This window comes from Rosa rugosa, chromosome 2 (assembly GCF_958449725.1).
Source record: "Rosa rugosa chromosome 2, drRosRugo1.1, whole genome shotgun sequence".
NCBI classification, from domain to species: Eukaryota; Viridiplantae; Streptophyta; class Magnoliopsida; order Rosales; family Rosaceae; genus Rosa; species Rosa rugosa.
This window is the reverse complement of record NC_084821.1, coordinates 14,590,983-14,608,079: the sequence shown is the minus strand read 5'-3', so window position 1 is coordinate 14,608,079 and position 17,097 is coordinate 14,590,983. Positions and strand designations below refer to the sequence as shown.

At 37.9% G+C, this 17,097-nt stretch overlaps 1 protein-coding gene and 1 long non-coding RNA gene across 2 annotated transcripts; both read left to right on the top strand.

Moving 5' to 3' along the window:
* The first annotated feature begins 2,444 nt into the window (after nt 1-2,444).
* Nucleotides 2,445-4,758, top strand: LOC133733765 (uncharacterized). The gene is made up of 3 exons (XR_009857886.1): nt 2,445-2,901; nt 3,536-3,611; nt 4,490-4,758. It is a non-coding gene; the product is annotated as an uncharacterized LOC133733765 (long non-coding RNA).
* An 8,117-nt stretch (nt 4,759-12,875) lies between these two features.
* Nucleotides 12,876-16,632, top strand: LOC133730404 (WEB family protein At4g27595, chloroplastic-like). Its single transcript, XM_062158003.1, has 6 exons — nt 12,876-13,245; nt 13,372-14,251; nt 14,699-14,730; nt 15,638-15,930; nt 16,225-16,293; nt 16,375-16,632. The coding sequence occupies exons 3-6, from the start codon at nt 14,706-14,708 to the stop codon at nt 16,630-16,632; spliced, it is 645 nt and encodes a 214-aa protein (XP_062013987.1). The 5' UTR covers nt 12,876-13,245; nt 13,372-14,251; nt 14,699-14,705.
* Nucleotides 16,633-17,097: the final 465 nt, after the last annotated feature.

Genomic DNA, 17,097 nt, shown 5'->3' with positions numbered 1-17,097 from the left:
TTCTTTCCTTCGTCTTGAACTTCCTCTGTTTGAAGCTCCCATTGTGCGTGGAATGCTCAGATCTGCTCAAAATGCTATCAATCGGTATGAAAACCAAACTTGCAGAATTACCAAAAAAAAAAAGACTTGCAGATTTTGTATTTGGTCGGCATTTCTCTTGGTTGAGGGCATTGAAGAGTTAACCGGTTGATTATCAGAAGAGGTAAACCAGTATGATCTTAAAGTACAGTCTTGTTCACTTAAATGACAGTTATGACAGTTTTAAGGGTTGATGAGGAATAAATCTATGTCAACCACATTTATTAAATTTAAAAGATAAAATTATAATAACTTAAAACTATGCATTTTATTTTCAGCAGTCAGATTTACTTATCCTCCGCAGTCTCTAAAAAACTATCATTTCAGTGAGTGGGCCTCTCTTAAAGTATATTATTACAATAATTGTAGTAATTAAATAGGGATATTTCCCGTATGCCCAAAAATTCCACGTATTGTGTCCAAATGCACCAACCTTTTCGTATCTTACTATTTGCTTAGGAAAAGACTAAAAGGGGTAGGATCCTATGCTGTCCTGAGATTTGAATCTTTTGTCTACCTTAGAAACTTTGTAAGAAAAAAAAAGACGAAAACAAGACTAGTCTTCAACATGCCTAAGTTTTTCACCTAACGGCTCCCTGCCTAACGGTTACTTTAACAGGCGGAATCACTGCTGCTTGTCTTAATCTTAGTTTTTAAACTGTTTTTTTCTGGTAAGCAAAGCATTAAAACTTCAGACTGCATATAGGAAACGGATAGTGATAGCTATTGATAGAAAGCAAGAATGAGAAACAGATAGAGATAGCTAAAGATATTTAATTTTGCTACTTTTGACAAAATGGGTGGGTAATTCTTATTTTATTTATTCAAATAGAAATACATGCTGGAAATCCAGAGCCTCATTCTCAGGTAAAAAGCACAAGGCTGTTTAGCTGTTCATGAGAGCCACTACTTACTTGAAATGAGTGCCTGCTATTGCACACCGAACAGAAAAAGCACACTGCTATTATGGCTTTCTTACTTCTTGAGAGAAGACTCTTCTACTCAATTTTCTGATGCCTTACAAATGGAACTTAAAGCTCCTTATATAGGGAGCGGAACTGAAACTAGAATTCAAAACATAAAAATGTACAGAACAACTCCGTGAACTTCTGCTTTTCTGAGCGCTCCTGCTGGTGAAGGTCGTACAAGGAAAAGCCAAAAGGTTAGGTAGGTGAGGGGTGAAATGTTTCTTACTTTTCTTTTTGAAAAAGCAAAAGGTTGCTTTAAACAGAAGTCTTAAGGGCAACAGTTGCTGATTTGGTGCTATTCTTCTTCACCTGTGATTCTTTCACATATTCTCATCTGTTTCTGAATGGTGGCCAAAGACAAAGGAGTTGTTGTCTGTCTGGGCCATGCGTACTGTTGTTGCATTGTCTTCGACATATGTATCAACATACATCTTATAGTGGTTGTCATTTTCAAGCTTTTCCACCCACTGCATGCATGCCATTGTCGAATCTATCTCTTTTCTGGTGAGAGATAAAAATAGGTCACTGCTGACTACGTCAGGATGATCGTAAGCAGTGATAATCGTTTTTTCTCCTGCTGCCAGGAAGGTGTTGCTGATGTCTTTAGAGATGATCTTCTTGATATATTCTAGGGTCATGGCTTTCATCCAGGGAATGCTTGAATTTGGTTGGCCATTGTACCCGACACAGGCAGGTTGCAGATATTGTCTTTGAATAATTCTCACATAGTGATATGGAGAAATGTATTCAACCATTTGCCTTCTGGATCCATTCTGGGGGAGTGGATCTGAACTTCAGACGAAGCGTACAGTCATTTTTTCTAATATTTTTGACTGTGTTGACAATGATAAGGGGCAAGCCTTTGAGATGATCATTTGTTTTAGTCCATAGATTATGGACAAAACCATTTTCAACAAGCCAAAGCTTGTGTTCTTGAGGATGTTCACTCTGAACATTTACCAGGTATCTTCCAACATAGGGTCCTGCAATGATTAAGAGGGTTGGAGGAATACGATCTTCAGAATTATGACTTCCTATCAGACAATGGAATTGTAATACCCGAAAAATTCAAGTTAATTTCCGATGACGTTTTGGAAATGATTTCGTGGTCGTGGACACGAGTACGAAGCTTGGAGGAGTGTGGAATTAGTTCGAACGATTTTATTTCGAAAACTGAACGTTTTAGGGGGGTCAAAGGAGTTGACTTTTTATACATTGGGAATTTGGGAAAACTTCCTTCATGAAAGTTGTAGAGCTTGTCGATACGATCTCGTGCATATGTGGAATGCAATATTCGGAGTTCGTATGAATAAGTTATGAATATTTGAAAATTGGGAATTTTCTATAAATATGGAAAAATTTCTGATTCTGTCATTAAGGACAGAAAAATCAGAAAAATTGCGTTTTGGCCCCCGGAATCCTCTGTTCTCTCTCCTCCCTACGCGGCCGAACCGCTCGACCCGACCCGGACCCATCTCCGGCCTCCGGCGTCCTCCGGCCACGACCCGACCCTCCTTGTGATCGCCGCAAGCCGCCCAGTCGCCTGGTGCCGCTGCCTTGCACCGCCGTCGTCCCCAGACCTAGATCGAAGCCCCCCGAAGCTAAAACTCGACCCGACCGGATTTCCAGTTTTCCGGCATCACCTCGGCCGATCCTTCCCATTTTCGTGATCTCCTCCTCCCCCTGATCATCCTCATATCCTCCTTGCACGACGATTTTGAGTGTAGAGTGAAGGATCACGAATTGAAGATTCGACGTCCCTGATTCAATCTGGAAATCTGATCAGACGGGTCAGATTAATCCAACTTCCAAGCATGATCTAGGACGATCTAGGCCGAACCAGACTTAGCTCCAGGTATGAAAGTTGATCAACCCTTCATTTTGAACCAGTTTGTAGTTGGTCACTTTGCCATCGGAGGTGGTTGACCCGGCGTTGACCGCCGGTTGACCAGTAGCTTGTGGCGGCGCGTGGTGGCGCGTCCAGCCATATTTTGGTGTTCTGTTTTCAGTTCATTCATCTACGCATCGATACGGTCGTTTGGATATATTATAAGGTCATTTTGGAGAAAGTTGATGCATGCTAGGGTTTCGGTTTTTATGCATTACTTTCGGTTTACGATCTGCGAAGATCTGGCCGTCGGTTTTACTTCAAATTTGGATATGTTGATCGTATGACTGTCCCGATGACTTTGTGTGGTCACGGGCGAAGATCCGACCGTTGGATCTTCGTATAATTGTGAAGTAGTGATTTGGGAGGCGATTCGTGAGAATCTGACCGTCGGATTATAGTATAATTTTGTGGAGATGTTAGTAAGGACGATTCAGGAAGATCCGACCGTTGGATCTTCGTGATGATTTTTGGAGGGTGATCCTAAAGGTGATCCGTGAGGATCCGACCGTTGGATCATCATTTAATTTCGATCCGACCGTTGGATTGTCGTTTGATTTCGTTTTAAGTTATTGGCTAAGTTAAGGTCATGTGTGATTAGGTGATTGACGGTCTCCCTTGGGTGAGCGATTTCGGTGTGTATTGTGTTAAATTGAAGACGCAGCGGGAATATCGAGGTGAGTAAACCTCACGTGGTTCATATTACGAACCGAGTACATTTAATTACTTTATTTTGTCGTAATCGTGTGAAAATATTTGTGAAATAAATATTTGTTTTAAATCATATGGACTTGATCAACTACGGTCCATAGGTAAGTAAAATGATTTTAATTATACAAAATGAATTTCTCGGTTTTATTGCGTGTGAACTATAGTTGGTATTAGTAATTATCCCTGAGTGGATAATTACGTATATATATATTTACGTGATTATATATGGAATTGTGTGACATTGAGGAGTGTGGAATTGTGATGATTTTAGATATAATATGGTTTGAAATGTATTGTGCCATACTTATATATTATGATTTTGATGGATTAAATCATGTTTGGAAATCATAGTTGATTTGGTGGGTTGTATAGAGGTCAAATGATGTAGGGTTCTGAAGACCAAATGGTCTAAGGTCCTTCGGTTTAACGATAAACCGGAGTGTATGTGTTTGAGGTTGTGGGAAAGATCACATGCAATGGGAATGACTGTAGGTTGTGGGAAGGACCACATACAGTGGAATTAACTGTAGGTTGTGGGAATGACTACATGCAGTGAGGATAATTGCAGGTTGTGGGAAGGACCACATGCAATGGGAATAATTGTAGGAAAGACCATATAGGTGATATTGTGATTAGGGGGTTGTGGGGATGTATTCCTTGTTGTTTCCCGTGAGTTGGTTTGACGTTTCCCTTGTGGATGTTGAGATTGTTGGTTGTTTATTTGAGTTAAAGGAAATGTGATTTAATAAATCAACCGTTCATTTCTTATTTACTCACGAGCTTTGCAAAAAGCTTACCGGGTTTTGTGTTGTTGCAATCCCGGTACACTATTCAAACGGTGTAGCGGATAATCCTGCAGGTCAGGCAAATCGTGACGGAGGTCGAGCTAGTTAAGGGTTGCAGCATTATTTTATTCCCTGCTATTGTGAGGTTGTTATGCTCATCTGAGCTTACATTATATTTGGAGAGAGTGTACTGTAATAAATAATCTCCTTGAGAATTTGGTTATGTAATATTGAGTGGTGTGAGGTGTGGGATTATGAAAAAAATTCTAGTTGATATTTAAGTAAGTTGTGTAATTCACGTTTCGGATTTTAATTTGTTATTTAAAATTTCGGGGCGTGACAGGAATTCATGCCCGTCTGATTCTTTGAGTGCTATGATAGGGACCCTAGCACTTTCTGGATCTTCTAGGAAGTGAATTTTTTCTTTCTTGACAGCACTCTGCTGTAGTTCTTCAAACTGTGGCCTTGCATTTTCATAAAGTTCTTCAGCTAATGCAAAGAGAGCTGGAAACATCAGACCACTGCTTCTTTCCTGAAAGGCAAATAAAAGGTTATCCAGAATTGTCTTCTGCCAGTTCTAAATACAGGAGTATCGAAAGTTCTGGTGGTAAGCTAGTCTCCTGCCAGTTCTGAATACAGGAGTATCGAAAGTTCAAAGTTCATAATTGAAAACATTTATTACTCCAGTTGGAGTAGGTTTGCTTTTTGGCAAAGCAATAGCCGTCAACGGTCTTGATGAGCCTTTACCGTCTGCCGTTTAACACGGGCTAGCCAATCCTTTACCCTAGGATTGATCAGTTGTAGCTAAGTCTTTTAAACTTAGCAGGAATCTTTTGAGGACTTCTTTTTTTGGATCCTCAGCAGTTTCATGTTCTGTAGTTTCATGATCTTTCCCAGATCTTCTGCTTCTGCGATTGCGACCTTCGTCGTCATTTCTTCGAGTGAACATGGCTAATTCTTTTGTTAAGGCGTCTGGAAGATAATTCTTGTTTCCTGCAATTAATTCAACAACATAATCGTATTGGTTAAGAAATAATTGCCAGTTGGCTAATTTTCCTCTATCAGCAGCTTTATCAAGTTTGAAATTTTTGAAATTCTTTACTCTGGCACAATCGGTGTGAACAGTAAAGGGTTTTCCAAGAAAAGCTGGAGAATTTAAGATTGTTTTCTTAACAGCCAAAATTTCTTTTTCCCCTGTGGGATAATTTAGTTCTGCAGGGCTGAACTTGCCACTACAAAATTTACAGATCTTTTCAATGTTAGTTCCAGGCGTTCTTGCCAGAACAACACCGGACCAATAATTATCACTCGCATCTGTTTGGAGGATAATCTCATCATTCTCTTCTGGTTGTTGAAGAGGAGGGAGGTTTTTGCAGAGATTTTTTATCTGCTTCACAGTTTTTACATCATCTTCTGTGAAGTTCCATTTTCTTTTGGAACTTGTCTTAGGAGATAACATCGCTGTTAACCCTGAGATTTTGGGAATGAAATCTCTCCCATAATTTATGACACCAAGGAATCCCTCTAGACTCTTAGCATCAGGAATTCTATCTGGGAATTTCCAGATCTTCTCAAGTATATGAGGTTGAAGTTTTATCACTCCATTTTTGATATTTATTCCTAGGAAATCAACTTCATCAAGGATAAAGAAGATTTTCTTTTCTCCTAGGATAATTCCATGCTGAACTATCAGCTTTACAACCTCATGGAGGTGTTTCATGTGTTCTTTTCTGTTTTTGGAGAAGACCAGAATGTCATCTATGTAGACGACGCAAAACTCCGCAACATGTTTGAAGATATTATCCATTTTTCTCTGGAAGATTGAGGGAGCTTGCTTTAGACCAAAAGACATTACTAACCATTCGTAATGTCCTTGTGGTGTTCCAAATGCATTGAGAGGTACACTCTCAGGATGCATTTTGACCTGCCAAAAACCCGACTTTGCATCGAATTTTGAAAAGACTTTAGCTCCTCTGAGCTGGTTGATCAGTACTCTTACTTGAGCAATTTGATAACCGTCTTTGACAGTCTTCTTGTTGACATCTCTGTAGTCAATCACCATTCTAGCTTTTCCTCTTAGGTTTTCTGCATGATTTCTCACGTAGAATGCTGGAGCATGATGAGGGCTAGTGGAAGGTTGAATTAATCTCTTGTTCAGGAGATCTTCAATATCTTTTCTGAATTCTTTTTGATCTTCCTCTTTGTACTGAGGAATGGCTTTGACATGACAGATAGCATTCATGTCATGCAATCTTAATTCACAGACCACTAGGTTTTTTTCCCAAAACTTCTGAGGATCTACATCAATATTCTGTTCAAGTAGTTTCTTGATTTTGTCAAGAGTGGGAATTTTCTGAGACTCAAGCTTATTCTGAAAGTGCTTGAGGTTATGCTCGTGGATGAAACTAGCTTCTTCTTCTTCACTAGTTTCTTCTTTTTCTTCTTTAGAAGATTCTTCAACAAGTAATTCTTCTTGTTGTTTAATTTGGAGTATGGGTTCAAATTTGGGTTTGTAGGTGAGACCACCACTATTCTGTTGCGATCTCTGATATTGGGTAGTAAAGTGAGGACCTACTACACTTTTGGCTTGAGTAAGCCTATCTGCCCAGAACACTCGTTCTCCTTTTCTGAAGTCTATTACTTCTTCATCCTGGATAAATCTTTGTTGGAGAATGAAATCATTACCCAACAAGAAATCTGCGCCTTGGCCTTCAGATTGCCAGACGTTATGGATGATAAATGTTCCTCCACCAATGGTGATGTGAACATCTTTTGCTACTTTATTCATGGTGAGATGACTTCCATCAAATATGACACCAGTAGCAGTTCTTTTCTTATCTTCTTTCCAGAGTTCTTCTGGAATTGCAAATCTTTTTGCAACTGTAAATCCTGATCCATTATCTACAAAGGCATGTAGATGATATTTTTTGTGATCAGGGAATTTTAGTCCAATCTCTATGTAGTTGCTGTATCTACTAGTAACGACGACCTTCGATTGTTGAAGCTCATTTTCTTGAGCTTGTTCCTTTGGAATGAACGGTTTACATTCTTCTGGAACAATTTCTGGTGGTTCAACCAGTTCAAAATTTAAATTTTCATCGGTTTTTTCTTCATCGATGAGTTCTTCCTTTATTTTTGAGGAAGACGGTTCCATGATTTCCTGGAACAAGGTTTCTACCTTTTTCTCTTTTTGTTCAGAGAAATATTCTTCATATTCTTGTTCAACCAATTAGCTGACAAGGCCATTCTTGGTTTTTCTTCTAGCTTCAGCTATGAAGCATTCTTTGTGATAAGTCTTTTTTGACTCTTCACAAAACATAGGGAGACCATCCTTTTCGTGACATAAACAGTAGTCACAAACGAATGTACCAGGGTTTACCTGATAAGAAGACATAAAAGATTTTGTCTTACTTTCTTCCTAGTTTTTTATTTTCAAAACATTTATTTGTCTAGATTCTAAGTACTCTACTTCAGAATCTGTCTCAGACTCAGATGAATCTTCTTCTTCAGACCAGGCAGAGTAAACTGACCTATCATCTTCTTCATCATCAGAATAGGCTATTTCGTAGCCTTTCATATTTGCTGATTCTACTATATGCTCATATTCTTCAAAAAGAGCCTTAGTAGATTTTTTACCCTTTTCTGGGCATTCATTGGCATAGTGCCCTTCAGCTTTGCATAACCAACATCTGCAAGCTTTCTTGCTTGGTTGTTTATGTAGATGGGTATTCTTCTTTTTCTTGAAGAGTTTCTTTTTTGGATCTTCATCCTGTTGTTTCTTGTAATTGGAACTTTTCTTGAATTTCCAATTTTTTCTTTGATTACTCTTTTTGAATTTTTTAGAGTAATATTTTCCTTTCTTCTTTCTGTAGAACTTGGATTCGTGACATCTCCAATTTGTTGGCATATCCAGTATTCCGTAACAGAAATTCTTAACTCCTTTGAGTTGTTTCTTGGCCATCTTAGCTCTAAGATTGGCTTTGCATTGTTCTTTCAGTAATTGCCGGATTCTGTCGGCAATTCCTCCAACTGAAAATCTTTCAATTGGTTTTTCTGCTATGCTTTCTCGCACAGCTGTTCTCCATGGTTCAGGGAGTTTCCTGTGCAACAGGTTGACTAGATCAATATTCTCTAGTTCACCAATCGTACAGTAATATTCTTGAAATTCATTCAAGTATTCTTCAAAATATCTCATGTCACAGATTTTGAGAGCATAGATATTTGATTTGGCCGTTTCTTTAGCCTTTTCACTCAGATTTGAAAGATCTCCACAGAACTGATCATACATGGGTACTGCAAAATCATACGGAGATTTAGAAGTTCTGATCTCTTCCAGCCATTCTTTTCCTCTGGCTGTTTCTTTGAAAGAGAAATAATACTTTTTAGCTACTCAGTAAGAGTAGTTTCAAAGTACATTTGAAGATCAGGAGCTTCAAATTTTCTAAGGGTAAGAGCAGATGCCATCATCAGGCTGTCTACCCATTGGTCAAGAGTTTTTCTCTTGTCTAGAGCTTTGTCTAGATCTAGCCAGATACCATAGTTGGAAATTGGTACTCTGGACGTATCTTGTCATCTGGGACAAATCTCTGAGAATTTCTTTCTCCATTTCTACCCGTAGGGGCTTTCTGTATAGGGAGTTTCACTTTTCCCTTTTCTCTAGTGATGAAAGTTTTGGAGCTCTCTCCTTCTTCCATTTCAACATCTTGGTAGGGAAGGAGTTTTCTTTCCTTTCCTGGTTTGAAATTTTTCATCTCTTCGATTAGTTTTTCTAATCGTTCAGGATTTTCGCAAGACTATGCTTCTTCATAGAGGTCATAGAGCTTTTGTGCTCTAAGCATATTAACTGGTCTATTTAGATCAGCTTCTAATTCTTCTTCAGTGATGGACTCTGATGGTTCTTCAGAGTTTTTTGTACCACTAACACTAGTTTCTCTAGTGCTGTAGCTTCTTCTGAGAAGATTTTTGTTTATCCTGATATTCTCAGGACAGGCATCACTTTTTCTGTGATTTTCAAAATTTAGACTGATTTCTCTAGTCTTTCTACTTTCATAAATTTTAGCTTTTGCACTTTCTGCTGGTAGCTTCGGACCAGATAATTTCCATTCAATAGGAAAAGTTACTTCATTCCAATTAACCTTATGGATCTGTTGTGAATGGTTTTTCTGACTGGTGAGGAATCCAGTAGTAAGACCTGAGATATTTGATATCCTTGTCTTTGGCTCTACTGTGGTACTCATCAGTTTATAGTATATCCTGTATACTATTGCCAGTTCTTGCATATCATTTTTCATAGATATGTCATCTGTCTTGACTCTCAGTCTTAGACAGTGAGCTGCATCTTTCAAGCTGGTTGAAAAGTTTGGGAAGTAGTTGAAATAAGCCACTTGATTGCATAAAGATGCTTCAAGGGTTCCCAAAAGACTAGCTTGAAAATCTGTTAGTCTATTGTCTTGTAAGACACATAGAACTGAACAGTTTATGCCTTCTCGAGCAAGAAGTTTTATGCCTACTTGGACTGCTCCAATGTGCATAAATTGATAATTTTTTGCTTTTGCTCTGGCAACTTCAGCAGGAGTGATCAGTAGTAGATCTGTTTCTCCTGTTGTAGAGGGGGTTGTAAATTAAAGTAATTTGAAATGATGGCTATCCATCAGGTCAAATGTTCCCATTTTGTAGATTTGTTTGAAATCTAGCTTTGGAATTGCGGCGTTTTTTACCTCATGCTCGATTTCGTTGATTCAAATTCTTCAGCATTTAGGAGTTGTACTCCTTTCTTTTTCCCGAAGATGCTCATCATTTTGACATCTCGAGTTTCCTTCGGCTTTTCATACCGAATACTAGTAGAACTAGTTGAAGGATCCAGAAAAATCATGTTTGGAACAGGATTCTTTTCCGGTCTTTCTAATGGTTTGAATCCATTAGCTTTCTTTGTTTTTACTGTAGACACTTTCTTGTCCTTCAGTATATTCTTCATAGAATCCAGCGTTTTTTGCTGTTCATTGATTTTTCTACTAACACTTGTTAGCTTTTCTTCTTCCGTTTTTGGAAGTTCTTTGATATAATCCAGTTTGTTTTCCAATTTTTCTAATTGGTGGATTATAACAAGAATTTTTTCTAGATGTTCTTGATATCTAGATATTTCATTCTGCAGGTTCTGATATTTTTCATCAGAGCATTTTAATAGAGAATTCAGTCTCTCTATTATTAAATCAGACATTGTCCTCATAGGGGATTCCCCTGCTGAGCTCTTTACAAGCTCTGATACCAGTGATTTGCGGATCTAACCATTGCTCAGATAATCAAGAGGTTTTTGTTCCTCTTCCAGAATATATAAAAGATTCTCAATATCTTCTTCTAATTTATAAATTCTGGTTTGAAGTCTATAGATAATATCCCAGTAGTTAGGAGTTTCTCTACTAAGACCTTTTCTATATTCTTTCAATTTTCTCAATTTTTCTCTCTCCTTACGTAATTCTTTGCTAGTATTTTTGCAGATAGCATTTAGCTTAAGTCTGTCGACAATCGAAATAATTAATAGTAAAACGTACTGTTTACCTTTAGAATAGAGGATGAATTCTAGCACTTCTTGTTTAAACAAATAACTTTTAGAATGGGCCCACCACGTTTCATCAAATGTAAAGCAAATGTTAAAAATGCAAAGAACCAACAGAAGGGTACTGATGGAAGAAAAATAGATAAGTTGGGTAGGTAGGAAAGAAAGGGACAGAAGTCTGGGTGAAGAGGAATAAAAATAATTTGTTGGGGTTCTTGGGAGGTATTTTGGTAGATTCAGGGTGTATGAGCATTATCCCAATTAAATATCTAGAGTACGGGGCAGAGCATGGATCTACTACCTAGTCGATATATCAATAGCGGGATAAGTCTACAGTTGCTAGTGACCAAACTCCGTGCCTACAAATATATGATGTATTTTAGTTTCATAACAAAGGCTTTACTTTAAGGCCTCGTTTGGTTCAAGGAATAGATTTTTTAGGAAAGTGGTTCATTTGTATTTGCACTGGAAATATAAATTAATTCATACTAATGTACTTGGTAACAGTAAGGAATGAAATCAATAACTAATAATATAATGGAAAAAATTGATATTTATTTGTTTACAAAATTATTTAGTCATACAAATATTGTAACAAATGTTAAAAATGTGTAATTAATGTTAGGAAATGAGTAAGAAGAGTATTTTTTTTTTTCCTCTCTCTCTTTGTCCTTATTTTCTTTTAACAAATGAAAAAAATTGAGGTTTAAATATCATCCAACTAGAACAAGGAGAATGGAAAGATTTATTTTCCTTCCTATTTTCCCTAGCAAGAAGAGCCATTTTCCTAACCTTTCACTTACCAAACATGACAAAATAAGTACTATCCTATTCCCAAGCTTAAAATTCGTGAAACAAACAAGGCCTGAATAGAGTGACCATTAAACCCTCCCCCTCCCACCACAAAAGCTTTGGTAACTTATTTCATCCGCCGCTAATGAGTGATGTCAGAATTTACTCTTATCATGTGTATTTACTTAACAAGAGATGGAGTTGAATCGAGCACATCTACATCCTTCTCATATTCGGAGCCATTACCTGGTTGGTATGCTAACGTTAGAGTCTTCATGATCAGTATGACCATTCTTGACTTCTTGCAACCTCATGGTGTACTAGGGAGTACGTAGATCCTTAGGCCATGTTTGGTAACCAGAAAGGAAAGGAAAGTGATTCCTTTCCTTTGGGAAAGTGTTTCCAGAGAGGGAGGGGAGGGAACCAATTTCCCTCACTTTTTCCTTTCCTTTGGGAAAATGTTTCCCTTCCCTGGCTGTCCCAAACGCAGGAAAGGAAACATTTTCCTTTCCCAATACCCACTTTCCAGAAAACAAACATGGCCTTATTGTTCACTCGGACATAAAAAACTAGCCTTTCAACCGGTGATCTAATGTTATATTATAAATAGACAGAGTAATCCATTAGCAAGTCATTATTTGTAACGTTCATTGATTCTAGTCAGTACTCGTAACGTTTTCTTCTACGGATGAATTTACTTTATTTAAATCCATAAAAAAAATTTAAAATAAAAGTTCATCCACACGGACCTCACACCCATTCTTGACCAGCTCCTTGTTGTCCTACCGAGAGGAGACTCAACAGTGATATCATCATTACAAGTCACCCAAGTTTGACAATAAGGCACCTTTCTGTCACTTCAGCACAACTATTTCATTTCACGCAAGATATCCTGGAAGATTTTATAGTAATTATCTGCCGCAGAGACTTGGTACTAGTCTACCTTCAGCTACTACCTAGTCAACTTTGTTTTAGTTAATTATTTCTTTCTTTTAGGTTAACAACAAAAAAATCCGGGTTATCTGCTAGATCGAGGAGGTTGGAGAACATCCGTGGGACCCTGAAATCCTCTGCACACTATATGCAACAATAAACCTGTGCCATATTTGCCATGAGATAATCTAATCCTCTCTCTGATTTGTGCTTGTGGTTTTTCATTTTACCTTCTTGTTTGCCAAAATTTGAAATGCTCATGTTGGGAGATACAAACAGCCGACACGTTCCCCAAAGCTCAGAAGCCCAAGGTCCACACGGTACAAAACCAAAAGGAATAAAACTAGGGAAACCACTCGACCGAAAACAAAGAAGTACGAAAACCAGATTAACAAGAAACAGAAAAAACCAGAAAAGAACGATCGACAAGAATACAGGCCCGCCACTGGAAATGAAAAATGCCGATGAAAACTCGGACCTCGGCGAGGCCAACATGCAGGTCGAAAATCTGGTGGGCAGGGAAGGCCGTCATCCAAGGTAGTTGACTGATTCATTTTTGAGATGATAGGGGCAGAGTTTTTAGTTGCATGCGTTGTTTTTATTGTTTGGTATATGTACTCATCCACTAACTCCTTTGAATCGGGTTCGATAACGATCGATCAGTTAAGGTAACTGCCGTCATGGCCGCCTCAAGAGGAGAACCAGACCAACACAATAATGAAGTGCCATCCAGCAAAGGTCTTGCTACATCACCAATCCTAGTAAGTTACTTTTGTCTCATTAATCCAAGCAGTATCTAACTTGATTTTCATATGACCAGGAATTTAGGGTTTAGGGTTTGGGTTGGTGGAGAGCTGAGCTGATCTGTTGTGGTTTTGAGGTTGACAATGGGAATGGGGACGGCTGGTTAAGATATTTTGAAAAGAAAAAGAAATAAAGAACAAAAACTTTCTAAGCTTAAAATAATTCTTGAACTAATGTTGTAAAACTGGACAAAATTTGGTTGCTTACCACAATTGGTTTCCCTTAAAATCCGACGGAACCATAGGCTTTTTGTCCTTAGGACCTGTTGTTCTCGTTTGTGGTGCAATGCTCTATTTCTAGCTCAGAACAGTGAACTTTTACTACAGCAAAAACTCTGTTTCATTTCTCGTCTGAAACCTTTCCAGCTCCAAAAAGAAACTTGTCCTTGTTTGCCTGGATGGCTGGACATGACAGCACGGCCCGCTCAAGACACTACACGTGTGCTCAAACTTCAACCTCAATGATGATTATTGCTTTTCCATCTTAACTTAGAATTTAATTCGTCAGCTTAACGCTTAATTAATTTCTACTAATCAGATTTATCTACACGGTTAACATTCCTCTCTTGTACCCCCTCTCTCTCACCTTTGTTATCTTCTTCCTTTTACCACTTGTTTTGGCTACCCGTTCAACTTCTTTCATCATCCTCTTCTTCACTCAAAAAAGCTTTAATCTTGCTCAGCCTTGGTGATTGCTTCTGTATACTGCTCTGCAAAACCAAAGTATTGGTGCCTTGGTGGTAAGTGTACTAAATAAAAAAGCTTCTTGGCTTGTATTTTCCAACTAAGAAATCAATAAAAGACCACCTTTTTCTTTTTGGGGATAAAAAGAAGACCACTTATAGTTTTTGGTGATTTTGTGTATGGGGTTGTATGGTCAGAAAATGAAATGTGTTGTATTTCCTTATTGCTCTATTGGGGTTAGAGTGAAATCCATGGTATTATTTACGTAATTGCTGAGGAAAGAAAGCAGAAATTTTTATATTTATTTATGTTTTTGTATCTGCCATTAAAAGAGTAGTGTAAACCCTTCTGCTTCTGTACTAGTGAAGTCCCAGAACAGTTAAGCATGAGGTTTCCATCCCTTTTAAAGTAATAATTTTTATCATATTTTGTTGTTTTGAAGAGGTAGGGTTGATTTTAAGTCTTACTTTCTTATTTATCTTTTGCTTGTATTGAAATTTCAGGCTTGAAATGTCATCAGAAGAAATGGATGCTGGTGAGTTTGAGTTCTGTTTTAATATCTGATTCAATTTTAAGATGCCCATGTTTTCTTAGTTACTCTACAGTTTTCTTTTTCTTTTTGGTTTTTTGATAAAATGAAGCTTGCATTACTTGATTAAATTCTTACATAATTAGGACTAATATGATCTCATAGAATTAGATCACACCTCTGGAATACATTTAACTAAAGGAGAAGTAAAGTATGTGCTTCAATCATAGTGTCCACCCAAGGAGGGCCAAGTTCAGACCATGCAAACATGTCTCTGCTCATGGCAAGTAGCATTTCTTGCTATAGAATGTGCCATGACATTGCATTTCCTGGGGATATACCTCCGGTCACGTTCAAATCAATCCCCCTTGTTGATAGTGCATCAATGACAACAATTGCATCACCCTGTACTTCAATTGCTTGGGCCTCAATACATCACAAAAGCTTGAATCCTTCCACTAAAGCAAGTGCCTCTGTTGCCAAGGGAGATGGAAATCCACTGTTGGAACCACTACACCTCTTTCATCACACTACACCTCTTTCATCATACCTACCTCATTGCGAATTACAGCTTATAAGTCCCTACCTTTCCCTTCTTCACATCACACGCACCATCTACGTATAACTTCAGGAAGTTGGGTTTCCCCGGAAGCTAATGTGATGAATAATCCTCCTCCACTTGAGCAAACTTACCAACATAATTGGGAACCATTAACCAAGTCACTTTCACAATCACCAGGCCACTAAATTGAACAATTTTAACTCCTCTGAATTGCTGCAAGATGCAACTTGAGTGAAGATAGCAGTAAAATCTGGTTCTCTCCAAATTTTACAATCACCAAACAGAAAATTTGGTTACCCTTTTTGTTTTCATATCAGCTTACTTTATTTTACATTTTATGTTGTAAATTAGAAAAAATGAGGCAAGATATACTTCAACTATTCTTCAAGCTCACAAGAGACTTCTCGGAGTCTGAATCTCAAAGGAAGGATCTTAAGGAAAAGCTTGGGCAGAGTGAAGCTGAAAAGAAAAAGGTTAAGAAACAGCTCGAGCAAAGTGAGGCTCAAAAGAACGATCTCAAGAAAGAGCTTGAGCGGACTGAAGCTGAGAAGGATGGGCTCAAGAAGAATCTTGAGCTGACTGAAGCTCAAATGAAAGTGCAGCTCAAAGTTCTAGAGCAGCGTGAGATGCAACTGCAACAGCTGGTATTAATCCTTTTGTTTTTCAACAATGAAATTTGGTTCTACAAATATTTCTAATGTGATAATGATTTCAAGTTAGGTGCATTGCCGTTGGAGTTAGAATACATAATTTTCCACTTATTTTGTGTCATTCTGGTACTGCAATATTCTGATTGAAGATTTATCATTTCTTCCCTTTGAAATACCCTTCTCATTTCTTAAGTTATCCTTTTGCTACATCATTAGCTGTAATTCGCTTTGACCATTGGCAATATTCTTATAGCTGATGATCATGTATTGCTTTAATTTGTCTTTCAGAATGATGGGGCTGGCCTAGAGAAAAAGAAGGCCAATGCATTGGTGTCATGGTTAGCAGAAGAGTACAAGGTTTGTTCATTTCCATGATTCGTTTCAATTTGGGTTAATCTCAACCAGATTTCATGAACCTTTGCTTTTATGCTTGAATAGAAATGTCTGGAGGAGAATGAAAAATTTCACTGGATAAACATTGAGTTGGAGAAGCAGCTTGATGCAAAGAAGAAGCGCATAGTTGAATTGAAGGTTAGCACTAATTATTTTCGAGCACAGTTGAGGAAAATGGAAGAGGAATTGGCAGATCGTGAAGCATTAAACCTCATGCCTCTTGTCAAAACAAATGAAGTGAATGTGGAACTGCAGATCATGAAGCATTCAACCTCATGCCTCTTGTCAAAACAAATGAAGTGAATGTGGAACTGCAGGATCTATAGGAGGTTTGTATTGTTCTCTTGTAGGAATATGCATAAAAGAGGTGAGCATATATAAGAATAAAAATTTGAGCCATTGAATTGCCAAACACGTTTAAGATTCAAGTCTTGGCAATCTAATGGCTCAAATTTTTATGTTTATGCATGCTCTTAAACGTGTTTGGCAATTCAATGGCTCAAATTTTTATGTTTATGCATGCTCACACTCTTTTATGCTTACAAGAGAGTTTCTCTACCCCTTTTGTTAAGATGATTAGTAGATGACTGGCACTTTTGTTATTTTGCACTATTGAAAAAGTTATGGTAATGCTAGTTGAATCATTGTAATTTTGCATTATATGGATATGATTTGTAATTTTGTACCACCATAACTATGAACGCCAACTTTGATGTCTAATTGAAGGTTAAGCCCTCTTCTGCTAATATGGCTGACCTTAAAAAATTT

Coding starts and splice junctions, on each gene's coding strand:
- LOC133730404 (XM_062158003.1), top strand. CDS start 14,706: ATGTCATCAGAAGAAATGGATGCTG. Junction 15,931..16,224: donor AGATGCAACTGCAACAGCTG/GTATTAATCCTT, acceptor TTTGTCTTTCAG/AATGATGGGGCTGGCCTAGA. Junction 16,294..16,374: donor GGTTAGCAGAAGAGTACAAG/GTTTGTTCATTT, acceptor ATGCTTGAATAG/AAATGTCTGGAGGAGAATGA.